General features: G+C 52.2%; 6 protein-coding genes and 1 non-coding gene across 7 annotated transcripts; 5 read left to right on the forward strand and 2 right to left on the reverse strand.

Moving 5' to 3' along the window:
- Window positions 1–282: 282 nt before the first annotated feature.
- On the reverse strand, window positions 283–5,051 carry QC762_115040 (uncharacterized protein). Its single transcript, XM_062885925.1, has 5 exons — window positions 4,041–5,051; window positions 2,213–3,988; window positions 1,560–2,152; window positions 1,268–1,508; window positions 283–1,163 (listed from the first exon to the last, which is right to left on the reverse strand). The coding sequence occupies exons 1-5, from the start codon at window positions 4,711–4,713 to the stop codon at window positions 955–957; spliced, it is 3,492 nt and encodes a 1,163-aa protein (XP_062748942.1). The 5' UTR covers window positions 4,714–5,051; the 3' UTR covers window positions 283–954.
- Window positions 4,205–12,965, forward strand: MYO1_2 (class II myosin; the record flags this gene model as incomplete). The annotated part of the gene is made up of 3 exons (XM_062885926.1): window positions 4,205–6,033; window positions 6,087–12,365; window positions 12,492–12,965. Exons 1-3 carry the CDS (start codon window positions 5,569–5,571, stop codon window positions 12,963–12,965), a joined length of 7,218 nt encoding a protein of 2,405 aa, XP_062748943.1. The 5' UTR covers window positions 4,205–5,568.
- A 551-nt stretch (window positions 12,966–13,516) lies between these two features.
- QC762_0014190 lies at window positions 13,517–13,590 on the forward strand. The gene has a single exon. It is a non-coding gene; the product is annotated as a tRNA-Asn (tRNA).
- Window positions 13,591–13,635: 45 nt separating this feature from the next.
- Window positions 13,636–15,314, forward strand: QC762_115070 (uncharacterized protein). Its single transcript, XM_062885927.1, has 2 exons — window positions 13,636–14,876; window positions 14,930–15,314. The coding sequence occupies exons 1-2, from the start codon at window positions 14,796–14,798 to the stop codon at window positions 15,290–15,292; spliced, it is 444 nt and encodes a 147-aa protein (XP_062748944.1). The 5' UTR covers window positions 13,636–14,795; the 3' UTR covers window positions 15,293–15,314.
- Window positions 15,315–17,841: 2,527 nt separating this feature from the next.
- Window positions 17,842–18,798, forward strand: QC762_0014210 (uncharacterized protein; the record flags this gene model as incomplete). The annotated part of the gene is made up of 1 exon (XM_062882981.1): window positions 17,842–18,798. The coding sequence occupies one exon, from the start codon at window positions 17,842–17,844 to the stop codon at window positions 18,796–18,798; it is 957 nt and encodes a 318-aa protein (XP_062748945.1).
- A 2,305-nt stretch (window positions 18,799–21,103) lies between these two features.
- Window positions 21,104–22,964, forward strand: QC762_0014220 (uncharacterized protein). The gene is made up of 3 exons (XM_062882982.1): window positions 21,104–21,402; window positions 21,459–22,267; window positions 22,779–22,964. Exons 1-2 carry the CDS (start codon window positions 21,132–21,134, stop codon window positions 21,548–21,550), a joined length of 363 nt encoding a protein of 120 aa, XP_062748946.1. The 5' UTR covers window positions 21,104–21,131; the 3' UTR covers window positions 21,551–22,267; window positions 22,779–22,964.
- Window positions 22,965–25,582: 2,618 nt separating this feature from the next.
- cyp1 (Peptidyl-prolyl cis-trans isomerase-like 1) lies at window positions 25,583–26,644 on the reverse strand. Its single transcript, XM_062885928.1, has 3 exons — window positions 26,408–26,644; window positions 26,135–26,348; window positions 25,583–26,075 (listed from the first exon to the last, which is right to left on the reverse strand). The coding sequence occupies exons 1-3, from the start codon at window positions 26,441–26,443 to the stop codon at window positions 25,831–25,833; spliced, it is 495 nt and encodes a 164-aa protein (XP_062748947.1). The 5' UTR covers window positions 26,444–26,644; the 3' UTR covers window positions 25,583–25,830.
- Window positions 26,645–26,807: the final 163 nt, after the last annotated feature.

A 26,807-nucleotide genomic window follows, 5' to 3' on the forward strand; every position in this document is an offset into this window, starting at 1 on the left:
CTTGTTGAAAAGGGGGCAAGGAATAAGGCTTTTTGTCGCGTGGATGTGGTGGAGTGAAGTGGAAGCTGGGGGACCGACTCAGGGGGTGATTGTTTACTTTGGTTGGGTGGGCGACGAGAGGGAGTGACAGATGTGAGCATGCCTGCAGGCTTGGACTTGGGCTGTAAATATCTATATGTGATGTGCGAGACCTTTACTCGGGTTTACCTACTTGGTATCTGTGGTGTGAGGGAAGGCTTTTGACGAGACTGTGAGACAAGAAGATCATATATAAACTTGAACCTTGTTGGCAGGAAATATCACTTAAATTTTCTAGCTGTAACAACACAGACACCACCTCGACTGGAAACTGGGTATACAGCAAACGTAATTAAACAGTCCGCTCATGAGATCTCTTTCAGACCCACGAGCAAAAAAAATCAGGACAGCCAAGACCCCAAAGTCTCACCCCCCCACCCCCCTCCCAAATAATCGCACACTATCTTAAAACTCCCGATGTACTTGACCTGTCTCCCCCATCTCAGATCAAACCTTATTTTTTTCACTTGTCGTCTTCTTCCCCATCCACACCCGATATACCGTTGTGTCACCCGTCATGGCAACAATCATTTTTTTCTTTGCTGTCCCCTTGATATCCTTCCCCCTCTTTCATAGGTTCAAAAAGCTGTTGGGTATTGTACTCCTACAACGCCCTTCCCTTCTTTCCCAAAACCTTTTTTTGGCCCACGAGGGCAGCTGTTGATACAACCGGTCATGGAAGTGCCCTGGGCCTTTAAGACCAAATGGGTGATGCTGTGATTTCGCCGAGTAGAATGCAAAAAGAAAACGCCGAAAAAGAATCAGAAACGATTCAGTGAGAATCCAAACAGCGCGCCGAGATCATGATGTCTACTGGCGGCGAGCCACATGTGCAGCTCATGTGCTGTACGCTGTGTCGAAGTGGAAGAGTATGAATCAAAGCGTTACTCCTTCCAAGTTGAGCACCTTGCTCTTATCTCCAAGGAACTCGGAGCGGAACTTGATGATGCCTCGAGCGATAACATCGAAGTCTCTAACCTTTTGGGCCTTGTATACCTGAAGAAGCTCACGGAGCCCTTGATTGAACCGAGCTCTTTGTTCGCCGGTGAAGTCTGATTTGCCAAGTTCCAGAAGGATTTGGTCATCTGGGGTAAAAAGAAGACCAGTAAGTCAGCGCCGGGAGGGGGGAGGATGGAAAGAAATGAGAGCTCTGATGTTAGCAGCCCGTCAGAACTTGGGGAGAACTTACCAAGAATCTTGATGTTGCTAAAGTGCTGGAACTCGCAGTTTTTAGGGCACTGTTGATTGTTCAGTTCATACGGACAGAGCGGCTTTTGCACATCGACCCTGCTGCTGTACGTCAAGGATTTGACGCCGTTAGGCACGGTCTGTTCAAACTCGGGATGGAAGCGATAGGCACGGAAAATATGCAGAGGGCTCTTATACGGCATAAAGGCACGGTCCTGCTTCTTGATGGGGTTGCGAGTTTCCTGTCATACTGTCAGCCATGCATCTGAAGAACCCAGAGAAAAGACATGTACTTCTCCTGTTGCCTCGACTTCGACTTCTTGGACCTCCTCCCGAGGCTGGGCAGCACTCGATATTTGATCAGGTAATGTGACTGGTGGATGCTCCGCGTCATTCACGTCGCTGTCAACATTGCCGCTAATAATAAATTCCTCCGTGGTTGGACTGGGCGCTTCAGAATCAATCTCCATGGGCGTCGTATCATCGACTTCTTGGTTAGTAGAGGGCTGAGGTGTCTCAAGGACTGCAGCTGGAGCACTCTCAAAATCTGCTCGGACATCTGGATTACTGTTGGGTAGAGAGCCTTCCACAAATTGGCGGCTCTCTGGCTCGCCACCGTCCACAGACATGACGCTTTGGGCTTGTGCCAAGTCACTGCTGCTGGGATACTGGGAACCGCTGGAGCTTGGTGTATCGCTGCTGAGAGCTTGCTTGGGTTCATCGGCTTGTTGGGGCGGAATATCTGTCTGTGTCGGCTCACCTGAAGTTTTGACTCTATCAACTGAGACTGCCTCTGTCACCTGCGCATCGTCAGGAGCCAGAGACGCGCCAGAAGATGAGAGCCCCTCGACGTCAGCCGATGCTACCCCTTGCGGCGGAGGCACTTCTATTACATATTAGTTGTTCGTCTAGACTACGAAGTCATATAAATCATGAAATTAAGTACCTGTCCTATCATCTCCAGAGTTGAGCCCGCTATCTTGGGGCGCCTCTCTGTCAGATGGCGTGCCGACCTGGTCCGACTGGGCAGCCAGCATCTCCTTCTCAATCTCCGCTTGTAACAACGCCTCCTCTGCACGTAGCTGCTCCAGACGCCGCCGTTTCTCTTCAAGGGCAGCAAGGCGGCCGTGCTGTGCGGCTTTCTGTGCCGGGTTAGAAGTTGCGGTATCTGAAGCCTTGGGAGGCCTAATCGACGTGGCTTCCGGGGTGGGCTGAGGAGTTGGCCTGTCTGACTGAGCAGGGCTACTCATGACAGGAGTGCCAGCATTCTTAGGTTCTGGTGTTTGGCCTGACTGAGTCTGTGCCCGCGAACCTGCCTGGGGCAATTTCGCTTTCCGCTTTGCTTCAGCCAACGCAATCATCCTTCGCATTTCCTGAATCTCTCTCTCCTTGATGGTGAGTTCAGTGTGACGTTTTCCTCCCAAGGCTGGGCCAGTTGGTGGTGTGTGCAGAGGGGTTGTAGGAGTTGACAATTGCCGCTGTGGGAGGTTTGTCAATGGAGGGAAATCGCGAATGGATGGCCCACGTGATGCAGTCGGACCGTCTTTCGACTGCATCGATGATGGCTCGTCAGTGGGAGAGCCCATATCCATGTCCATCTCTTCATCGTCCGAAACGTCGCTAACGTCAATGATGAGAGAGGCTTCCTGGCGTAACTGGCCGAACGGCCGCTTTGTTGATCCAGCAGCGGATGGGTAGTCAACGAAATCAGCAGCGACCGGTCGCTTGCGCTGACTTGCCGTGTTGAGCTGAACGTTGGCAGATCCAACGATGCCAGGAATGGGTGGTGTTGGCAGGCCACTAGTCTGAACAGCGAGGGGGCCTGGCTGGGAACTGGCAAAATTCAAGGTCATGCTCGAGGTGCCGGCAGGTTGTTGCGGTGTAGCAACCGTAGCAGTATTCACAGGAGTTTGAGAACCTGCCTTTCCAGCTCCAGACGCTTGCGCCTCTCGAGCCTTCTGCAAGGCTGCGATCTTCTCCTGGAGGATGCGTTCTTTTTCTCCTCGAATCTTGGCTTTCGGTCCCGTAGGCGGGGTAGGCTTCGGTGCTTCAGCCGGAGCTGGTGCTGGCGCTGGCGATGGCGCTGCCGCTGGGTTTGGTGGTACAACTGCGGGCTTTGGGGGAACGACAGCCGGCCCTTTTGCAGCCTTGGCGGCGAGGAGACGAGCAATGCGATCCTTACGCTCTTCCCCTTTACTCTTGGTTACTGGCCCCGCCGTATCCTTGGACTCAGGTTGTGTCCCTTGTGCTTGGGCCGTCGTGGGACTATCCGCACTTGCGCCTGGCGACGGGACAGTCTGTGCTTCCGCCTTTGCCTTTTCTACAACAGGCTTGGGCAGTTCAAGATGAAGATCTCCAAACAAGGCTTTGATCACCTTCTCATCAAACCCTTCGTCGAGATAGGTTTGATATTTGACTCCAAGGGCCCACAACCGTAGGATTGCTTTTTGGGCCTCCTTCTTGGCTTCTGGCACCGATTTGAAGGTGTCCAAATAGTTGGCGGGACTTTCTGGAGTGCCGTTGGCATTCGGAACCGTGGACGACTGTGGCTGCAGGCCGGGCAAGCCAACATTTGTCACAGGCGGGACGGTTTCCGAAGGGTTGTTGGACTGTGGTTTTACGACATTGCAAGGTCCGGCTCCTTGGGATTGGGATGCGGGGGTTTCGTTCGAGCTTTCTCTGGGTGATAGGAATGGAGAGTAGGACGCGGACCTATCGCGAGCTGCAAGGATTTTGTTAGCGACCTCTTGTGGCATTACAAAGGCATAACTTACAGGCAGTACCATTGGCCTTGGACCCAGTCTCACCTTCGTCTTCATCATTACCATAGAAGCCACCCTCCGGTGTATCAGACGCACTGGTGGGTTGACTGGCGACTGTACTCGGGACAGCGCTTGGCTGTGTGACAGGAAGCTTTTTGGCAGTCTGTTTCGGGGGGCTGGCCGGCGGTGGTGACTTTTGCGTATCATCATAAAGATCCTCAAACTGGCCCTCACTCAACTCGCCTTCCTCCATCTCGATGCTGACGGCCACTTGGGCAGCGGGTGCTACAGGTTGTGGGGGCTTTGTGCCAGGATTTACGGTTTGCTGGGCAGAATGAAGGTTTGGAATGGTGGGCGTGTATGAAACTGGCAACGGCTGTCCCCATGGATTTGCTGGTGGAGGTGCGGCTGGGAAAGCATTGCCCATAGCGCTGTTTGCTCCCATCCCAAGACCAGGTATGTTGCTCGTGTTGTAGTTGAAAGAGCCTTGAGCTGCGTTCTGGTGGGCTTCGGGCGGCGGCGGGAAGGCACTCGGAGCACCGTATGTCGGCGGCGGAGGAAAGGGTGGTGCAGGGTAGGCAGTGGGGGGTTGGTAACCGTACGGAGACTGCGCCGGTGGAGGGGGAGCGGGATGGCCCTGATATTGATTGTATGGCCATGGAGTAAAGCCTGGATACTGTGACATTGTGAATGTTTACCAGCAGGCCAAGTTTGTTGGACGCGCGCCGGATTGATTGCCCTGATCAATACTCGAGAGTTCGGGGAGAGCTGGCGAGAATTGAGACTTGCACAGCTGCAAACTTCGGCCGACGGCGGGTGGCGGCGTCTATTACGATTATCGAACCTGAAGCGATAAAATATTTATCTGTCCTCAGAACGAATGAAGCAAGCAATGCTTCGAAGACGCGCGGAAAGTTCAGCGTAAGCCGATGCAGAATTGATTATGGCGATCTTTTTTTCGCCGGATGCGCGTTGCCTCCTGACAGTGGCAGAAAAGGAACGGGGGGCCGCACGAAATTCCCAAGAGACAGCAACCGAATGAGTCGAGAACACGCTTAGGCCTTGATTGGCTAGTGGCTATTACGACGAAGCACAGACCACATCTATACTGGAGTGACTTGGTGACATCAGAGGGCCCAGGCTACCATTCGGTCTAAGCTTCAGCTTGGCTCGAGCTTTGTTTACTCTGGACCGGTCTGCTAGGGGCAACGCGACTGCCATCAGGCCTCAAGGGCAATAAATCGCAACAAACACCAGAATCAAGTCCCCTCTTTTCACCACCACTTGCTGCAGGCACGATCCCAAGCCAGGTACCCGCTACTCTAGCACCTGCGTGCTTGCTTGCATCTTGCATCTTTTCTCTTTCTCTTTCTCTCTTAAAGGAACCTGTTTGCTTTTTCCACCTGCAATTCTTTTTGCATCCAGGGTCTTTTTCAAAGCTCCATTGTTTACATGACGGAACGGCGGTTGATAGCAGCAGAACTACAAAATTGCTAAACGGAAGAATCCCATGTATCTTTGATATCTTCATAACATCACCATGTCGGTTCGCAACAATCCGTTCGCGAGGAATGCCTCACCTTCGACTGGTTCGAATGGGCCAGGCGGCGGGCCAGGCAGACCAAAATCGACACTTTTCCCCTCATCGCCCTCTCCATTCTCGGGAATGGCCTCCCCACCCTCTCACGTCCGCACTCAGTCACAAAACTCGGTTGCGTCAACCATGGCGCAGCCAATGCCCCTCCGCACTGCCAATAGTCATGCTCGTCTACTTTCTAGGGACGCCAGCACTGCGAGCTCGAGCTCGGGCACATTCGCCCCATCATTTATCAAGACGGATGACTTGAGAAAACCCACCGACATTGTCAAGGGAATTGAAGGGGAGAATGACTTTTCTGGCAAGAAATACGTGTGGCTTAAGGATCCACAGACGGCTTTTGTCAAGGGCTGGGTAGTCGAGGAGCTGCCAGGGAACAAGATACTGGTTCAATGCGATGATGGGAGTGTGAGTATTTGTCCCTATCATCTGGCTGGTACAAACTGACCACCGCGATCTAGCAACGAGAGGTCGACGCAGAAAGCGTCGACAAAGTCAACCCCGCCAAGTTCGACAAGGCTAACGACATGGCCGAGCTGACGCACCTGAACGAGGCATCCGTCGTCCACAACCTCCACATGCGCTACATGTCCGATCTCATCTATACCTACTCTGGCCTGTTCTTGGTCACAGTCAACCCCTACACCCCACTCCCCATCTACACGAATGAATACATCAACATGTACAAGGGCCGAAACCGGGAGGATAATAAGCCCCATATCTACGCCATGGCCGACGAGGCCTTTCGAAATCTGGTGGATGACAATGAGAACCAGAGTATTCTTGTGACTGGTGAATCAGGTGCAGGAAAGACGGAAAACACCAAAAAGGTCATCCAGTACCTTGCTGCTGTTGCAAGGTTGGACTCGACGGCAAAGAGCAGGGAGCAGCAGCATTCTACCCTTTCGGCTCAGATTCTGAGGGCCAATCCCATTCTGGAAGCTTTTGGAAACGCTCAGACTGTGAGGAATAACAACTCGTCGCGATTCGGCAAGTTTATCCGGATCGAGTTTAATCGGAATGGGTCGATTGCTGGTGCCTTCATTGACTGGTATTTGCTTGAGAAGTCCCGAGTCGTGAGGATCAACTCTCAGGAGCGGAATTATCACGTTTTCTATCAGTTGCTCAAGGGTGCTGATAGGAGGCTCAAGCAAGAGTTCCTGCTGGATGGGCTTGATGTGGAGGACTTTGCTTATACCAGGGAGGGCCAGGATACTATCTCCGGTGTGTCGGACCGCGACGAGTGGAACTCGCTGCTGGAGGCGTTTGGGGTTATGGGGTTTGATGAGAGCGAGCAGGCGGCCATTCTGAGGACCATTGCGGCGGTGCTCCATCTGGGTAATCTGAATGTTGTCAAGGAGAGCAGGTCTGCGGACCAGGCTAGACTGGCACCCGACGGGAAGGAGGTTGCGGCCAAGGTTTGCAAACTGCTGGGTGTGCCGTTGCAGCCTTTCTTGCAGGGGTTACTGCACCCCAAGGTCAAGGCAGGAAGAGAATGGGTTGAGAAGGTGCAGACTCCGGAGCAGGTTCGGTTCAGTATCGATGCTCTGGCGAAGGGTATCTACGAGCGAGGCTTCGGGGACCTGGTCACGAGAATCAACCGGCAGCTTGACCGGCCTGGGATGGGGCTGGATGATACCAGGTTCATTGGCGTGCTGGATATTGCTGGTTTTGAGATTTTTGAGCACAACAGTTTCGAGCAACTGTGTATCAACTACACGAACGAGAAGCTGCAGCAGTTTTTCAACCACCACATGTTTGTCCTTGAGCAGGAGGAGTACGCCAGAGAAAAGATTGAGTGGCAGTTTATCGACTTTGGGAAGGATCTACAGCCGACGATTGATTTGATTGAGCTGCCGAACCCGATTGGTATTTTCAGCTGCTTGGATGAGGACTGTGTCATGCCCAAGGCGACCGACAAGACCTTTTCGGAGAAGCTGAACTCTTTGTGGGATAAGAAGTCACAAAAGTATCGGCCTTCGAGGTTGGGACAGGGGTTCATCTTGACGCATTATGCTGCCGAGGTGGAGTATTCGACCGAGGGGTGGCTGGAGAAGAACAAGGACCCGATGAACGACAATGTGACTAGGTTGCTGGCCGCTTCGACCGATAAGCATGTCGCGAATCTGTTTGCGGACTGCGCCGATCAGGATGATGAGGTGGGAGGGATGAGGAGCAGGGTGAAGAAAGGCTTGTTTAGGACTGTTGCTCAGAGGCACAAAGAGCAGCTGTCTAGCCTGATGGCGCAGCTGCATTCGACGCACCCGCACTTTGTGAGGTGTATCCTGCCGAATCACAAGAAGAAGGCGAAGCAGTTTAATGGGTTGTTGGTGCTGGATCAGCTGAGGTGTAATGGTGTGCTGGAGGGCATCAGGATCGCGAGGACGGGGTTTCCCAATCGGTTGGCCTTTGCGGAATTTCGCCAGCGTTATGAGGTTCTCGTGAGAGACTTGCCGAAGGGGTATTTGGAGGGGCAGGCGGTGGCGAGGTTGATGCTGGACAAGTTTGGGCTGGACAGGTCGCTTTACCGGGTTGGGCTGACGAAGGTTTTCTTCCGAGCGGGGGTGCTGGCCGAGCTGGAGGAGAAGAGAGACGCGCTGATTTCGGAGATCATGGCGCGGTTTCAGAGCGTGGCGAGGGGGTACATGCAGAGGAGGATTGCGTTTAAGCGGTTGTATCGGGCGGAGGCGACGAGGGTGATCCAGAGGAATTTCCAGGTGTATTTGGACCTTTGTGAAAACCCTTGGTGGCAGTTGCTGGTGAGAATGAAGCCGCTTTTGGGCGCGACAAGGACGGCGACGGAGGTGAAGAAGAGGGATGAGATGATCAAGCAGCTGCATGACAAGATGAAGTTGGAACTGGAGAATCGCCAGAAGCTAGAGGAGGAGAGGAGAAATGTTCATGCGGAGCTCAACAAGATTCAGCAGGTGCTTGAGAGTGAAAGATCGCTTGCGCTGGATAAGGAGGAGATCTTCAAGCGGCTGCAGATGAGGGAGGCGGAGCTGGAGGACAAATTGGCTGGTGCTCTGGATGATCAGGAGAGACTGGAGGACCAGCTTGATAGTCTTCTTGACGCCAAGAAGCGGGCCGAGGAGGATGTGAACAGCTATCGTGCTCAGCTGGAGCAGGCAGCTGGTCTCATTTCTAGGCTGGAGGCTGAGAAATCGGAGCTTGCGGCAAAGGTGGCTGATCTGGAGAAGTCCATTGACGAGATCGCCAAGAAGCAGTCTGAACGCAGCGCACAGGAGGCGGCTTTGGAGGATGAGGTCAAAATGCTGCAGAGCCAGCTCTCACTCAAGGATAGGAAGGTGCGGGATATGGAGAGCAAGCTTCTCAAGGCTGATCAGGATCTCGATATTAAGCTGCGGACTGTCGAAAAGGAGCTTCAGACTTCACGAACCAAGAACTCGCAGCTCAGTGCTGAGAACCGGGAGATTCAACAGCAACTTGCGCAATTGTCCAAGACTTCTACCGACTACGAAGACTTGGTGCGCAAGAAGGAGAGCGAGCTGGCGTTGCTTCGTTCGGACAATAAGAAGTACGAAATGGAGCGGCGTAGTCTTGAAGATCAGCGCAAGACCCTCAGCGCCGAGAGGGAAAAGACCGCCGAGCGTCTTCGTGACATTCAGGCGGAACTCACTGCGATGAGGGCTCAACAAGACCAGCTCAAGCGAGAGGCTGCAGATGCCAACAAGCTTCTCCAGGCTCGGCTCTCGGAGGATGCCCAGGCTGATGAGAACCGTCAACTTCTCGAGGCACAGGTCAAGGACTTGAAGGATGAACTTTACAAGGTTCAAATGGAACTTAGTAGAGAACGTCAGTCCCGCGACGATGTTGCCCTTCTTGGCGAGCACAAATACAATACCCTGAAGGAGGAGTACGACCACCTTAATGAGTCCAAGATTACGATTGAGAAGGAGCTCTATGCTCAGCAGGACACTCTTCGCCGTATGATGGAGACGCGGGCTGCTGCTGAGAAGGAGCGGGATGAAGCCAGGCAAGAAATCCGAGCTCTTCGTGTGGCCAAGACGCAGGCTGAGGAAGCTCGCCGGGAAGCAGAGATTATCGGTGAAAGGGCTGCTTCCAAGATTGCCCGTGAAAAGGAGGAGAGCCTGCGCAAGGCTCTGGAGTCTGCCAGCAACAGGGTGAATTCCTTGGAGGAGCAAGTCGCCGACCTGACCTACCAGATTGAGGATCTCAACAAGGTGATTCTTGAGTCTGGAGAGTTTGGACTGAAGAATGACCAGGCCAAGGAGCGGTTGGAACGCGAGCTTGTTACTGTCAAGGGTCGGTTGGCTGCTTCGGAAAACGACAACAAGGCTTTGCTCAATAAGCTGCAACAGAAGGGGCTAGAGATTGCGAGGTCTAGCTCGAGGGCGAGCGAGGCTTCCAGAGGCCAGATCATGGGTCTTCAGCGGGAAAAGGCCAGGCTGGAGGAGCAGAACGCGAAGCTCAATAAGCAGCTTGGTGACTCGCAGGTTACCATCGCGTCTTTGGAGAAGAGACTGGAGAAGCTGCAGCTCAGCTTGGAGGATCTCAACCATGAAGTGGCCAGGGAGGTGCAGAACAGTCGCGCTGCGGAAAAGGCTTCGTCGAGTGCCACCGCGCAACTTGCTGAGGCGAATCGGACTATTGAGTCTGAACGGCAGCTCCGCACACACGCTCAGGGCACGGTCCGCACTTTACAGCAGACACTGGATTCTCGCGACATTGAGCTTGCTGATCTCCGCGGACAATTGTTGGATGCGCTCAAGATTGTTGACCCTGAGTTTGTGCCTACGATTCAGTCTGAGGGCGGTGCCGACAAGTTCCTCAGCAAGAATCTTGATCTGGCTCGCAAGATTGAGGAGCTCCAGCAGAATCTCCGGGTTCAGACTGCAGCTCGCGCTAACGCCGAGGCTCATGTTGCAGAGTTGAGAGCAGCTAGGGCTGAGTCTCCGACTAGAACTCGCCATGGGGAGTTCAACCCTAACGAACCCGTCTTTGAGCCTGGCTCACCGGAACAGAAGCGGTCCAGACCTAACGGCCGTCACTATTCCGGTGCATCTACTCCTCCTCGTCGCTTCGCCACGGTCGAGACTGACCATCTCGACTCGGTCAAGTCTGACAAGACAGCTGACATTCTCAGCTTCAACAACCGCCAGGACCTCAAGGCTGAGGTTGAGGAGCTGCAAAACCAGCTGCAGATTGCTCACATGCAGAACAGGCACTTGCAGAGCCAGCTTGAGCGGTCTGTGCCGGATCCCCAGGCTACTGTTGATGAGAGTGGCCGTGTTCAAAAGCTGGAGCAGATGAACAGCAAGCTGCACCATATGCTTGATGAGTCTTCGCAGAAGGTGTCTGCGCTTGAAAAGGCGCTTCATGCCGGTGAGCTTTCTCTCCGCGACATCCAGACTAGATCTCACGAGGAGATTCTGGATCTGTTGCATAGCCAAGAGGACTCCCGCCGCCGTCTCCTGTCTGATCACAATGATGCCATTGGGGAATTGGTCCATATCAAGGAGCACTTTGAGAGACTCAGACACGACAGGGCCAAGATCGAACTCGATCTCCGCGATGCCAAGTCCGACCTTCAGGAGATGTCACTTGCGCGCGAGCAGGAAGCCGCCAGCCGAAACCAGCTGCTGCAGGAGTTTGCTGACTTGCAGATCCGCTTGGACTCTGAGACCAGCAAACTGGCTGATGTTGCTGCCAACTTGCAGTTGTACAAGGGTCGTGCGGATGAGTACTTTGCCAAACTTGAGAACGCCGAGATTGCTGTGCTCAAGGCTACCAGGGCCGAGCAGTTTGCCAAGGCGCAAGCAAAGGATGCGGAGGATGCTTGTGCTGAGATGATGTCTGAAAGGAAGAGGCTCGACGGCACCATTGAGGATCTTCAGCTCCAGAATCAACGCTTGGAGGAGAAGATCGAAGACATGTCGACCGACCTTGAGGCTGCTACTCAGGCCAAGAAGAGACTGCAGCACGAGCTGGAGGATTATCGCAATCAGCGGGCAAACGATATTGAGGACAAGGAGTCGAGCATGGAGCAGCTTCGCAAGAAGTATCAGGCCGAGTTTGGGACTCTCACCAAGGAGCTTGATCTTGCGAGGGAGGAGAAGCTGTTCAAGCAGGCCGAGATTACGCGCTTGCGTGAGGAGCTTGACGAGCTGAGGTCCAAGTGGGATGACGAAGTCCTCAACAGCTCTACTTGGTCCAAGGAGAAGGCTCGGTTGGAGTCGACGCTCTCGGATGTTATGGCTTCGAGAGATGAGGCTGTTAATGCTCACAACGATGCCCAGGGCAAGATTGTGTCGCTTCTTCAGCAGGTGCGGAATCTTCGGACGTCGGTGGATGATATCACTGCCGAGCGTGATAACCTTGCCCGCGAGAAGCAAAGCATCGAGGCTCGGTTGAAAGAGGCCAAGGCTGGTCTGGAGGACTTGGCCAACAGTGAGAGCCCTTCGCTGAGGAATGCTGCGAACATCGACAAGGAGATTCTGGAGCTCAAGTCTGGTTTGGCTCAACAGCAGGATATTGCTGCTGCCGCGGTGGAGAAGATGCGTCGCGCTGAGGCTTTGGTGTCTGAGGTTCAAAAGGACATTGTGGCTGAGCGCGAGGCTAGCGCCGAGTTGCACAAGCAGAAGAATGCGCTAGAGAAGTCGTTGAATGAGGTGCAGCTGAAGCTGATTGACTTGGAGACGAAGGGGTATTCGGCTGCCAGTCATGACATCAAGTTCTTGCATAAGCGCATCCAGGAGGTTAGTTTGTTTATTTCTTCCACATTGTCGAGTCCTGGATGCAACACAACACCCCCGAGGTCCCCTACCCCCAAGCTTTAACCTTTCAGCAGAACACTAACATTAACCCCTCCCCCCCCAAATTAGCTCGAATCGGAACTCGAACAGCACCTGAACGAGCGGAGCAAATCCCAACGATCAGTCCGTAACGTGGACAGGACCGTGAAGGACTTGCAGACACAGATCGACCGGAAGGACAGGCAGAATGTGCAGCTGCAGGAGGACATGACGAGGATGAGGGACAAGATGGACAAGTTGCTCAAGACGATTGAGGAGCTGCAGGCGTCGGAGAGCTCGAATGAACTGCAGGCGAGGAGGGCGGAGAGGGAGCTGAGGGAGGAGAGGGAGAGAATTATGCAGTTGGAGAGGGAGCTCGATAGCTGGAAGGCGATGAAGGACCGGCCTTCGGGGGCTAGTGTAGCTACGGGGGCGAGCGTCTTTGGGGGGAGTGTGAGGGGGAAGGGGTGGAGGAGCGATGGGAATATTTTGGTGGAGGATGGGAGAGTCCCGCAGCGGAAGAGCAGCATTAGTAGGGTGCCTAGCTTGAAGGGGTTCTTGTAGGGTGAGAGGGGGGTTTCCAGGGTTAGGATGGGGTTGGATGGCTGGTGAGAGAGCTTGGGGGGATATGATGATGGATTATGGATATGTTCTTTGATGAGTTACTTTTTCTTGGGGTTTTTGGGAGCGAGAAGGGGAGAGGTAAAAACATGGATGGTGTGACGGCTGTGGCGGCGTCACCATATATATACCACTGGAGCGAGCCAAGCATGCAAGCTTGGCTCACTTGTAGCTTTTGATAGCAATCACAGTGGGTATGGTGCAGTGGTCCGGCCTGCCGTGACAGATGGGTAATGGGGTGGTTGTTTGAAAATATTTGTGGATTGCTATTGTTATTGTAGCTGGAGCTGTTGGGTGGAACATACTTTGGTCATATTTATCATAGTGTGTATGGGAGTAGCATAATGGACAAGTGTGTTTATGCATAGCTAGATATTGGGGATGAAGTGGACGTTTTGCGAGTGAACTTGTTTTCAGAGTAAGGGGTGATATCAGCAGAATTGCGGTAATCACCGGCACCATAATGGCTGAATCGTCACAAAATCTACAACAAATCCTCTGTGGCGCAATTGGCTAGCGCGTCTGACTGTTAATCAGGAGGTTGGAAGTTCGAGCCTTCCCGGAGGAGATGTTACTTATTTTTTATCATTAAATAAATGCTTTTACAGGTCTTGGCATTCTTTTGTGTTTGTTTTTGTTGCTGGACGAAGCTTTGGAAGCTTTGTCTTCTTCTCACCTGCCAAGCGACTCTCGCTTCTTACCAACAAAAAGACTATGCTTTTTCCCAGCTAGTCGGATCACGGACTTGACATGAATCCTTTGCGGCGGGATATTGCGGCGTGGACAAGCCCCCCTTTGAGGCACGGAGTTGGTTTGGGGAATAACTCTGGGGGTATCAAGCGAACCGAAATTTCATGGGCCACAAACACACACAGCGCTATTGATGGGATGTCATAAGCAATGGGGTGCCACGGGCAGGGGGGACAAGCGGGTAGGTGCAGCGATGCGATTGACTGACAGCTTGGTAGTCGGTGGTTCGTGATCCGGATGCGGCTGTCATGCACGCAGATACGGGGCCCCCACTATGAACAACGGCACAGGAGGCGCACGCAATGACGATGGTTCTGTTGAGGTGGGAGGTGGGAATCATGTATGGTGACTGCGGACTGTTCGTCAATCTGTGTCCTACCCGAGTTACGGGAAATATCACATCCATGGAGGGTCATCCACGTCATGCGTCAAAGAACGATCAGGTCTTACGATGTGCTGTGGTAAAGTTCCCTCGAGTTGGATAGCTTGGCATGATACAAGCTTGCCTGTTTTTTCTTTGTTGTGCTTGAGGAGCTACAAGAGGGAAGTGCTTGGAAGTACCGAGGGAGGGTTGGTTCTTTCATAGCTTAGCTTTGTTCCCTTCCCGGTGAATAGCTTCGGCGAATCATCGAGTTGGATTGGGTTGTTGTTGGGGGTATGGGGTGGATGGGGGGATGACGGGAACTAGTGTTCTTGTTTCGCCTCTTGCTGGCGTATACTGTTTGCAAGGGGGATGTACTCCTTTGTGTGAGTGTTGCCTTTTTCCAAGATGGGGATGGTACGAGTGACGAGGTGTATTGAAGAGGGGGGATGAATAAAAGGGCTGGGGTAGGTATTCGCGCTGTTTTCAGTGGGAAGGGGTTTCTTTCTCTTCTGCTCTTCTTCTGGCCCATCCCTCCCTCTCGTTCTCTCTCTCGTGGGATTTTGTTTCAGAAGATACACCATCTGTGATCAAGTTTTGGGTTTAGCAACCATAACACAGCTGTGTATATATCACCACTCAATCTCAGCCACACCATCAATATGAAGTTCCTCGCCATCGCCGCCACTCTCTTCACCACCCTCGCCGTGGCTCAGAACCTCGAAGGGCAGCCCGCCTGCGCTGTACTTCCTCCTCCCTCCCCCTCAGTTCCATCCCCCATCTAACCTCCCACTAGACATCATGCCTTATAAGCGCTATTAGCGCTGCAGGCTGCGCCGCATCGGACGTCGCCTGCCAGTGTGGGCCCACTCAGGTTTCCATCGCCGCCTCGGCCGGCCCTTGCCTTCTCGACGCCTGCCCAATGTCGGACTTGATCTCGGCCGAGAGCGCGGGCCTAGCCAAGTGCGAGAGCTTCTCTTCCACTGCCGGTGCTGCTCCGACCCGTCAGGACAACGCCGGTCCTGTCACTGGAACTGGGACGGCGACTACCACCAGGACGTCGACTTCTTCTGCTGGTGCGGCGGCTGTTATGACTGCTGCTCCGGTGCTGGTTGGTGCGGCCTGTGTGGGCGTTATGGGCGTGCTTGGGGCTATGTAAATAGCAAGGGCGATATGGGAAGATTGAAACTGTTCTTTTTTCTGGGAGGGAGAGGGGGGGGGGGAGTGAAAGGGACAAAAGCAAGCAAAACAGGCGAAAAGGGTATTGGCATTGGGTTAACGTTTTTTTTTTTTTTGGGTAGTCTGTCATTGGGACATGGTTGCCACTAATGATATTGTTCATCATCTCACCCGTCCTGTCCTGTGAGTGGTGTGTTTCCCTGCGAGATCAACACCACGATACTTTCTCCTGAGCGACGGTCCCCCAGGGACTCTCATCATATACCTTAACTCAAGCAATAACTTCCACATACGACCATAACCAACTGAAAACTCGGGATGCCGTTCGCTCTCCCCTAGATAAGCAGTTGAGTGCAATGTTATCTTCCGGGATGACTTTTGCCTCACTTTTCCGCTCAGTCAACGCCCAAACGTTTTTGGTTTCCACAAAAGGCTCAACACCACCATTTTCAGCAATCGCAACGGACAGTACCGTCTTGTTGGCTTTACCCCTCTTGATCTCACGCCGCGGCCTCCCATCATGGCCGGTATATTTTAGGCTCGACAGAGGGCAGTGCGGTATTTTTGGCTCTTACTTACCTAGTAATACTTATTTTCCCTGCTCCTACCTATCGTCGTCCTTACGCGCTCTGATTAATACTTTACTTTCCCGCTCACACCTGCTCGTCATCCCTGCGCCCCTTCCCACGACCTGCGCTGTTCCCACGACCTGCGCTGCTCTTACGACCTGCGCTACTCCCACGATGGTTGATCTGGACGCTGGACGTTGTCGCGCTTAGTAGGGCCCTTAAGCTACCGACGTAGTTCTGTCACAGACCAACCATATAGCAAGGCAGAGTGGAGACTGCAGCAGGCCGTGGGGACCAATCAAGTAAGATATAACGGCGGGGCTGCAGGACAGTGGGGCGCTCACCTCTTGGCAGTGGTGAGCATGGTGAGCCAGAGTGGATCACCACCGCTCACCAGTGAGCCGTGGTAAGCCAGGTACGGAGGTACCTGAAGGATTGAGGTCTATATATACGGAGGAACTGGCTGGTGTTGATAGACAGTTCCGCAGTATGCAATTCAAGCTTGTATTCACGGGATCTTGTGTTTACATTGAGACATCTTGTTGTGCACTGTTTAGCTGCACCGAACCAGGATTATTCAGAAGTGCCTTCAACCAGTACCCCTTTCAGAGGTTCTGGATAAGGGTTCGTCACACTTTTATAAATTATATTTATAATATATATATAATCCGTAATATTTAGAAATATAATTCGTAATCTCTATAATTATATATAATACTTAATAAAGAGTAGAACGAGACTTAATCCCTATAAACATTTAAGTAGTATAGTTAATAATCCTTATAATAATTAAATCCGCGAAAGTTAAGGTATAACGATATTTTATCACTTTCGTGTTACAACCTGCACCGGGAGTGGATACAGACTGCAAGGCAGTACGCCGGAGGTGAATATGACAAGATGATCGAAGGTTGTGACAAGCGTCTCAGACATGAGGTTCACTGTCAACAACAGGTCGTTCTAACAAAGAGCTACTGAGAGTAGATTGTAGACAAATGAACTTGATTGCTTGCATGAGGAATCAGATTCCTCGACATGGGGAGCGCTGGGCACTCCCCCCTATTTATGTGAAGCTATCTACATATGTTTCTGAAGTATCTTTGTACCTTGCTCAGTGTGCTCAGTGGTCTTGGCAGCTGAGCAGACTGAGCAACCTTTCATGATCGATGTGCTCAGTGTGCTCAGTGGTCTTGGCCACTGATCAGACTGAGCACCTCCTGATTGGTCGTATGGGGGCTTATGGGTCTTTCCATCCCTGGCCCAATGATTGGCCGAGGTGTCCCAGCACCTCGGGTACCACCCAGTGGTTCCTGTACGGGAGTATTACACTTGGGGCGTAACAACGGCGTTTTTATGGACGGATATGATCAAGCCCTTCGGCTCTCTTTTGTTTCGCTCTAGGAGGAGACGGATCGACCGGCAGGTGCTCTAGGATCCACTCTACCCGACTTCTCAACTAAACCGGGATCGCGAGGGTGAGCTTCCAGCTTGAGACATGTATAAGCGAGGTACCCAATCCAGGTTGTGCTTTGTTGCTGATTCGGCTGAGGAAGCGGCCTCGTCGCACAATAGAGAAGGATACCACTACTACTGCTACTACTACTACTCCTCCTCCTCCTCCTCCTCCTCCTCCTCCTCCTCCTCCTACTACTACTACTACTACTACTACTACTACTACTACTACTACTACTACTACTACTACTACTACTACTACTACTACTACTACTACTACTACTACTACTACTACTACTACTACTACTACTACTACTACTACTACTACTACTACTACTACTACTACTACTACTACTACTACTACTACTACTACTACTACTACTACTACTACTACTACTACTACTACTACTACTACTACTACTACTACTACTACTACTACTACTGCTGCTACTACTACAGTCATCACATTAACTCTAGAGTCTCCAGTACAATCTGCTGAACAGTCGACATGGACGGGCCAGAGGACACCAATGCGGAGAAGTTGACAGCTTCGGAGCGAAGCTCTGCTGTCCATCGCAAGCCTCGGTTCCTCGTCATTGGCGCCGGTCGGCGTGGAACCGCCTATGCGTCTGCCGTGCGACGAGAGAGATTGTCAGCCATCATTGCTGCGGTTGCAGAGCCAGTCCGGTCGACACGGATTTCGTTTGGCAAGAAATATGTCTGGGAGGATGGGCCACCGCGGGAAGACCAGGCTTTCGAGTCGTGGCAGCATTTTCTCGACTACGAGACGAACCGAAGGGAGGCCGAAGCTGCCGGTAAGAAGGTATATGCTGGGATTGACGGCATCATTGTGTGCACCCAGGACCACACGCACAAAGAGATCCTGCAGGCGTTTGGGCCGTTGAAATTGCACGTCTTATGCGAGAAGCCGATTTCAACATCTCTCCAGGACTGTCAGGACATATACGTTAGCCTCGGAGCCAACAGTCCAGAAAGGATCTTCTCAACCGGCCATGTCCTGCGATACAGCCCTCACAACATGCTTTTGAGGAGGCTCCTGTTAGAGGACAGGGCGATCGGGAGATCATATCGGTCGAGCACACAGAGCCAGTTGGTTGGTTCCACTTCTCACACTCTTATGTGCGAGGCAACTGGCGAAAGGAGTCCGTTGCGGCTCCATCGCTCCTTTGCAAGTCTTGTCATGACATCGACTTCATATTGTGGCTACTCTGCTACAGGACGGACTTTGGCGAACCGGCGCACATGCCCAGCCTGGTTTCCTCAGTTGGCAACCTGTCACTCTTCACCAAGCATCGAAAACCAGCGGCAGCCGAAAGTGCCACCAATTGCTTCTCGTGCCCTCACGAACGGAACTGCGATTGGAGTGCCAAGAAGCTGTACGTCGAGAAGCTCTACGACAAGGGAGAGCGAGACTGGCCGATATGCGTCGTCGTCCCAGACATAGAAGATATCACAGCTACGTTGGGGACCGATCATGAGCGTGCCGTCTTGACAGAGGTTCTTTCTGCAGACTACGACGCCTCTACACCAAGAGCCACCATCGAGTCCAAGCAGTGGTATGGCCGTTGCGTCTGGGAGTCCGACAATGACGTCCTTGACGATCAAATTGTCACTCTAACCTGGGATGACGACTCTCGCGCCGTCAGCGGCCAGGAATTTCCCGACCGCGGACCCAAGACCGCAGTCTTCCACATGGCCGCTTTTACGGAAGCCCAGTCCAAGCGGCGGGGCAAAATCTCGGGCACTCGCGGAGAGATACAGTACGACAGCAACGAGATTCGAGTCTACACATTTGACAAGTTCCGGGACCCGGAGGCCGTGAAAGTCTTCACCCCTCCAAAGGCCGGTGGCGGTCATGGCGGTGGTGACGGTGGTCTGATGAACAGTTTCTCACAGGCTGTCGAGGCTGTCATCAACGGCAAACTCAGCGTGGAGCAGGCGCAAGCGAAATGTGTTGGCTGCACCTTGAAGGAGGCCTTTATGAGCCATGCCATGGTCTTTGCTGCCGAAGAAGCTCGACTCGGAAGGAAGATTGTTGATTGGCGTGATTGGTGGGCGAAGCTGGAGGAACGGCTCCTTGCCCAGTGAACTTGGGCCCAATTTTGATGATTATCAGTATCCCCCAAGGAGTTCTGTCGAAATAGCTCGAATGGCCGAATTTAGCTGGTAGAAAAAGAGGATGAAAGAAAATACGGTCTTCAGGCCCATGTGAGAGATTGAAATAATTTTCAACACACGGTTTTCCTTCTATTATTTTGATAAGCTTCGGCTACGCCGCGGATGAGTTTTGGCTGGCTAGCGACCTACCTGGCGAGGAGGAAGTGCGAGAGTTGTTGTCTGCCGTGTGGAGCGAACTTGTTACCAAGTTTCGCGATGATGCTGACGACGATGATAAGGACGACGACCATGTGTATGTGAGACGGGAAGTTTCCTAGCTTCTTTTCTTGAAACTTTACAAGTAAGGCATCAACAAAAGGAAGCTTTGGAGACCAAAATGGAAAGTCTCTTAGCTTTTTTTCTTAAAGCCTTACAAGTAAGGCATCAACGAAAGGAAGCTGTATACAGGTAGGTGGCGCCTATTACCTTGCTTGTTGTCGCTCGAAAAAATTGTACGACATCTGATACCTCTTGCGGCAATCATCGCGGTCGCAAAGGCGTCGTCATCTTTGTGAAGGCATTTCTTAATGGAGCCGCCCTCCTCGTCTGTAATGCAACCAAAGCCACCCAACTGGCTCAAGAGATTCGACGAACAACAGGCTAATCACCGTGTTATCAGGATACTTCTTATTGATCTCGCTGCCCATCGTGAGCCAGCCGACCTTGATATAGTCTTTCTTTCTTAGGCTGTAGACTGGTGAAATATTGCAGTTGTCGAGGCCCACAGGCGGACTTTGGTGGTTGCGTGGCTGCAGACATTGGTGGTAGCGGACGAGACCAACCAGCGTGGCTTTTGGGTTGTTGAAGATAAAAAAGGGGAAATCTGATAGAGAAGAGAGATTCTGAACAGAATTATTTAAGTATACAGCGGAATGTACAACGGGCAGCATGGCGGTTCTCTGGTCGATATGACGACTCTGTGGGTACTGCCTTCCTATCTCGTTGTGTAGGTACCTAGATCAGGTGGATCTGCTTATCGAACTTTTGATCAGACGAGAGCCCATCTCAATTTGGTTTCAGGAAATGGCGCTATCACGGGGTTGTCCTGCCTCCTCAACAGCTCCAGTCAGCGTAATCTCTGTTGTCGGAACAGTGTAAGATCTCGCTGTGAGCAACACCACATGATAAAGACTGTTGGCCCACAATATAAACTAACATCCAACAATAGACCATAGAGCTACAACACATCAACACTCGAATGCTGCGGTGATACATGCTGCGAGGTGTGGAGTTGGTTGAAACGATATCATTGACTAAATCTAAATCTTGCCAGACTGACAGATTGATAAGACTTCAGATAGAAGTAAACAGTCAGCAAGTAAACAAACTCCCAAGGGTTCATCCAAAGAGTCAAAGTACCCCTCTCCTGAAGTCATTCTCTCGCCCCTTATCCTTGTCAAAATGGCCTGGAGGCTCCACTATTTGTGAATAGCGTCTCCATCCGCCTCCAGGTACCGTGGTACCGACAGGTTGGGACGCTGCGGGGTAGTTAGCGACACATCAGCGGGGCCGGGAATGACGGCATCGTCAACGGTCCGGCGATCGGAGCTTCGTTTGTTTTTGAGATAAGTGAATTGGTAATCCGGGAAACGGAATCCTGGATGACCCTTGATCGTGTTGATGATAAATTTAAGCTCGGCATCTCGTAGGCTTCGTGCGTGTTCTGCAAACATCAGACCTATATCGAATCTCACCATGTCGTCAGGCCCCATTAAGATCGCCGTCCTCGACGACTACCAGGGCATCTCTGAGCCCAAGTACCAGAAGCTTGACCCCTCAACGTACGAGGTGTCTTTCTTCATAGATACACTGTCTCCATATGATCACCCTGATACCATCCAAGATGTCAAGGACAAGGTTGTCGCCAGACTCGAGCCTTTTACGGTGATCTGTACGTAAAACGTTTCCTCCATGCTTTCGAGGAACCCAAAAACTCACACTTGCAAGCTACCATGAGGGAACGTACCCCCTTTCCGAAGGAGCTGATCTCCCGCCTCCCCAACCTCAAGCTCCTCCTAACCACAGGCAACCGAAACTAGGGGCTGGACCTGGAAGCCTTTAAAGAGCGGGGCATTCCTGTTGCTGGTGCTGTTGACAGGGCTCATGCAGGGTCTGTAGGCTCCATCAGCACGACCGAGCACTGTGTCGCCCTGATCCTTGCTGCAGCCCGCAACATCGCACAGGACGATTTTTCGGTCAAGACTGGGGGCTGGCAAACGGTTCCTGCCCTAGGTCCAAGTTCCTCCTGATGAATGGTCGGTAAAGCATAAGCTGGCTTTTCCAGTATGCAACTTGTGAAGAAGGTGTGGGCCCTGAAACTGCTGAGTAGTGTGCCTCAAGGGATCTGCTTGTGTCGCCATTTCTGACAGGTTCGGGCGGGTGTCTCTCCTGGAAAGTGCAGTAAACTCCAAGAGAACATGACCTATTCTATGTTGGAGGTAGATTTGTGCCATAAATATTTCTCAAGTCTGCTCCTCAAACTCTTCAAAGATCAATATCGCGTTCGGGAATGGCATATCTGCCTCGAGCGCCAGTATATCTGAAACTGAAGCAGCCGGATTTATCGAGTGCTCCCTGTTATGTTTAGTATTATCCAAAACATAACTGACTTTAATACATACCTTTCCAAGCGACAAACATCCAAAAGTGGGTAACTAGCTTATTCAATTTCCTGTTTTCGTGGCTTCAGAATATTGTCTTCGGGCAAAATAGCAACTGGAGGGCAGCGTCAATGTCACAAGACGACCCTGCCATCGGTACGTATTTCCTACTTACGGGGAAATCTTTTATTTCGGAATCCCCCCGGCCCTCAAGATATGCGATCGACTTTTTATCGGCAGCCGTAAAGACCTGTACACCAAACTGGTCATGATGTGTGCCCGTGCATGCTGGATAGAGTTGCGGTCAGACTTCCATCAAGTATGTCGATGGCTCTGTTAAAGAACATCTAATCTTGTTGAAACTAGTACTTGCAATTCATCAGGTTATATTGTGTGTATTTCAAGCATGCATATTACTTGTCTTGGGCTTCTCGGGCAAGAGGTGGGGGAGATGGGGTTGAGTCGGCTGGGACAGGATGTGATGCTGCCGCAGATGATGGCATTGGAACCACCACCGCTAGCGATGAGAAGGGGGTTTAATGGGCTTGGAGGTTGGTCCGGAGTGATGGGGGGAGGATCGCCAGGGTTGTCGAATATGATGTTTCAGGGGCAAGTGGGTGGGTTTAGTGGATGACCGATGGGTTACGAACTGTCGATGAACCTACAGACTAGCGATCCAACGTGGCAGGTTTCCGCGCTGCTGCCATCGTATATGTACCGATCTGGGGCGATGATGGCTACACCTACGGTTAAAAGAAAGAGGATGTCGCTTACCGCCGAGAGAGGATCAGGGAGATAATGAGGATGATATCTTGCTGGGAGTATCTACGAAGAGGAGTAGCAAGGAGACGACAGAAACGCCAATCAAGACGAAGTTTTTGGTACCGAAACTACCTCCTGATACAGGGATAAAGAAGAATCCGCGAAGACCCAAAACCAAGCAGGGTGGGCAGTGAGATGAGCCACGTCTCGTCTCATATAGTGAGACGAGCGAGCGAGCCGAGTCGAGACGGCCTTATTTTTCCCCGAGCCAATCCGAGCTGACCTTTTGGCTCGTCCCATTGGCTCAGTGGGACAATAGGTTGGTGATAATGGGGTCATGGTGGTGAGGGCATCGTCAAAATCTCCCTGGCATGGCATTCGGCCTCCCTACCATAGCTCTCGGCCTCCCTAGCATGGCTCCCAGAGGCACCCTGGGACCGTAACATCCATTGATCCGTGAGATTTTTCGATCCCCGGCTTGTTCAATATAGGCCAATTCGTCGTTCTTCGCGGTTTGAAGGCCAATTTGTCGTTTTCTGCTGTATTCTCGGTCAAACAAAGCCCACACTGCCCGACCTTGATCGCTCACCCACTGCCACCGACCTTGCCGTGGTCATGCCCTCCGTTGCCGACGATGCCATCACGGTATCTTCTTCTACCAAAAGCTCCCAGCAAAACAGTCCGCGCAGGAAGATAGGGAAATGAATATAGCGCTGGAAGCTTCTCTGGTGGTTAAGGATACTATAATGGGCGACACGGACCATACCCCTTCAAAGACAACTCCAAATCAAGTAGACGTTGGAGTTTTGGCTGAGGAAATGGAGCAAACGACGGCTAAGCCAGAACTGCCTGAAGCAGTTATCCGACTGTGGCTAAGAAACCAATCGAGGCCACCTCGTTTAGAGCTATTACACGCGCACAACCCAAGCTCGAAACACCTTCGTCTCTCGCAACAACATTAAAAAGACGCCATGGCCGTCCTCCAACACCAACCGCCAAACCAACGCCGACCTCATCAGCCTAGTCAACCACAGCAAAAACCACAGCACCCACCACCAAGCCAACCAAAACCCCAACATCAAACCACCCCCAACCCCATCCTCAAGACCACTCTCCTCCCCCACCACTACCACCAACACCGCCACAGCTACTAAGCGAAAACGCCGCTCAGGCGTCTTGTCTCTCCTCTCCAACTCGGAAGACGACGAGCTCTCCCTCCTCACCCCTTCACATTCTCCCCCCGTGACACCAATCACCCGCTCTTCCCCGGCCTCTCATCATGCCAGGTTATTCCCTCACCTCCTCTCATCCAGCATGTCCCCGTCGAAGAGAGACACGCTGCTTAACTCTGCTAAAAAAAAACCCGGCCACGGTTACCACTGCCACTGAGAAGGAAGGAAAATGTTGAGAGCGGCAGGGGAACTGATCATGAAGTTGATAAGTTGCGGGAGGGGGATGGTCCTCCTGTTGTTGGTTATGGTGGTGAAATGCCGACTACTGGTGATAAAAGTGATGGTTTGGGAAGGGAAGAAGAAGTCAGGGGATGTATGAGACCCCGCCGAAGAGGGTTAGGAGGGGGGAGGAGCCGAATGGGACGGTGAAGAGGTGTGGGGAGGTGTTTGTCTGCGAGAGGGTGGTGGTGGGGGCATTGTCAAAGCCTCCCTGGCATGGCACTCGGGCTCCCTAGCATAGCTCTCGACTCCCTAACATAGCACTCGGCCTCCATAGCATAACTCCTAGAGGAGCCCTAGGACCGTAAGATACATTGATCTGTGAGAGTTTTTCGATCCCCGGCTTGTTCAATATTCGTCGTTCTTCGCTGTCTGACGGCCAATTCGTCCTTTTCCATTTTTTTCTCGGCCAAACAACGCTCACACTACCCCCGCAACAGAGGCGAGTGGCAGAGCTATGAGAACGATCCGATCGCTTGCCACATTGCCAGATGATGAGAAAGAATGAAAGGAAGGTATATTGAAACCGAAACACTTCCCGAAAATGCGCCGTCACGGGCGGCTTCCATTTATACCCCGTCAGGCAGCTCCGAGCCGAACTGACGAGTTCATTGACACCCATGAGATTGGGTCTCTGGACAAGCAGGATATCAGGAAGCTCCTCAACCGTCCTTGGTTCAAGCGCATCTGGGTAGTTCAGGAAGTAGCGGCCACTCGCCACTCGCCGCATTGTTATCAGGTGCGGCAGTAACAACCTCAGCGGCCAGGCGTTCTGCTCAGGCATCGGCAGCGTTATGCGGACATGGCAAGCCAAGCACGATCCGGAGATGCAGTTCTTGCGTACCCCAATCGAACCCACTATTGTTTTGATGAAGAATGCAGACCGAAAACCTCGACATGCAGAGGACGACGGCTCACGGGTTTCTCTCAGTCTCGGCCGCCCCCTGAGTGATCTTATCGACAGGTATCGCCACCGCGAAGCAACGGACCGCCGTGATAAGGTATATGCTCTGCTCGGCATGTACTCAGACGACTCTGGCGCCCTGCTGCCAGACTATAACATTTCCTGGTCGCATCTAGCCCAACAACTCACACGTTCCATTCTGATGCTGACACACCCGGTAGTTATCGATGCTCGGGATAACAGGGACTCGGTCACGATCAAGGGAGAAGGCTATGTTGTTGGAAGGTGATGTTATCCTCATGTTAGATGGCGCAGATATGCCCATGATCGTCAGATCTCCCACCGGGACCGTTGTTCGGATCGTGAGTGATATTTCACCCCCCGAGAAGATCTCTGTTCTGCCTGGCTCTGAGTTGATCAGTGTGAGTCTTGTCTGGGATTGGGCACCAGCTGCAGGCTTTCAACCCCCTTTTTTTCACGTAACGCCGAGAATCAAGCCAATTGTGAAGCAACTAAGACAATCCGAATGCGAAGTTTAAGGATCGGTGAAGTAGTTTTCCAGGAAGCTCATGCTATACCATGCCTCAAGATCTCACATCCACTTACTCATCCTCAGCCCCCTCCTCCGCAACATAAGCCTTCACAATCTTGACCTCCTCCACCGGCCGATCCCCCTTATCAACCGGCACCAACCCCATCCTCTGCACAACCCTGATCCCCTTCTTCACCCTCCCAAAAATAGTATGCTTCCCATCCAGCCACGGCGTCGGAGCCAACGTGATGAAAAACTGACTCCCGTTGGTGTTTGGGCCCGCGTTGGCCATACTGAGGATGCCAGCCCCGGTGTCTATTTTCTCGCATTAGCATCGCCGCCCTCTCAAGCGACGAATACCTTGTATAACTCACGCTTCAAATCCCCCCTAAGCTCATCCTCAAACTTCTCCCCGTAAATGCTCGCCCCGCCTCTCCCTGTGCCCGTCGGGTCACCCCCCTGAATCATGAAATCCTTGATGATGCGGTGGAATATCGTCCCGTTGTAGTACCCCCGCTGGGCCAGGGTGGAAAAGTTGGTGCACGTCTTGGGGGCGTGGTCGTTGTACAGCTCAAAGACTATGTTGCCCTGCTCTTTGACGTCAGTTCTATTAATTACTTCGTAGGAAAAAAGGTGACGAGGAGTACCATGGTGGTCTCGAGGACGACGTTTGTAGGCGCCATCTTTGCTTGTGGGCGGTGGTTTGTTTTGTTTGTGAAAGGTGCGGTGAGTTTGTTTGGTGAGTGAATGAGGGCCAATGGCTTTTCGTAATGTGGAAAAAAAGAGCCCTTGTTGAATCAATAAACCGAAAACTGTAATTTGGCCGAGGTTGTTGCCAATATCAAGTGGTTTTGTAAACAGTGAGAAAGATGAATGAGACTGATGAACCCAAACTGGATGCGACTGAAGCTTTGTGGTTGAACCCCACAGTAATCGCACTGTAGCAATGCCCTGAAAGCGCTGCCGGATCTACAGACACCCACTGTATGCACACTGTAAAAAAATCATACTCACTCCTTTACTTCAGAAGGACGAATGGACTCTGAT

Source organism: Podospora pseudocomata (assembly GCF_035222375.1).
Source record: "Podospora pseudocomata strain CBS 415.72m chromosome 1 map unlocalized CBS415.72m_1, whole genome shotgun sequence".
Taxonomy (NCBI): Eukaryota; Fungi; Ascomycota; class Sordariomycetes; order Sordariales; family Podosporaceae; genus Podospora; species Podospora pseudocomata.

Coding starts and splice junctions, on each gene's coding strand:
- QC762_0014220 (XM_062882982.1), top strand. CDS start 21,132: ATGATAAATTTAAGCTCGGCATCTCGTAGGCTTCGTGCGTGTTCTGCA. Junction 21,403..21,458: donor CGAGCCTTTTACGGTGATCT/GTACGTAAAACG, acceptor CACACTTGCAAG/CTACCATGAGGGAACGTACC.
- QC762_115070 (XM_062885927.1), top strand. CDS start 14,796: ATGAAGTTCCTCGCCATCGCCGCCACTCTCTTCACCACCCTCGCCGTG. Junction 14,877..14,929: donor AAGGGCAGCCCGCCTGCGCT/GTACTTCCTCCT, acceptor ACCTCCCACTAG/ACATCATGCCTTATAAGCGC.
- QC762_115040 (XM_062885925.1), bottom strand. CDS start 4,713: ATGTCACAGTATCCAGGCTTTACTCCATGGCCATACAATCAATATCAG. Junction 3,989..4,040: donor CAAGGCCAATGGTACTGCCT/GTAAGTTATGCC, acceptor AAATCCTTGCAG/CTCGCGATAGGTCCGCGTCC. Junction 1,509..1,559: donor AAGTCGAGGCAACAGGAGAA/GTACATGTCTTT, acceptor ACAGTATGACAG/GAAACTCGCAACCCCATCAA.
- cyp1 (XM_062885928.1), bottom strand. CDS start 26,443: ATGGCGCCTACAAACGTCGTCCTCGAGACCACCATG. Junction 26,349..26,407: donor TCGTCCTCGAGACCACCATG/GTACTCCTCGTC, acceptor GTCAAAGAGCAG/GGCAACATAGTCTTTGAGCT. Junction 26,076..26,134: donor GCTTAGGGGGGATTTGAAGC/GTGAGTTATACA, acceptor GCGAGAAAATAG/ACACCGGGGCTGGCATCCTC.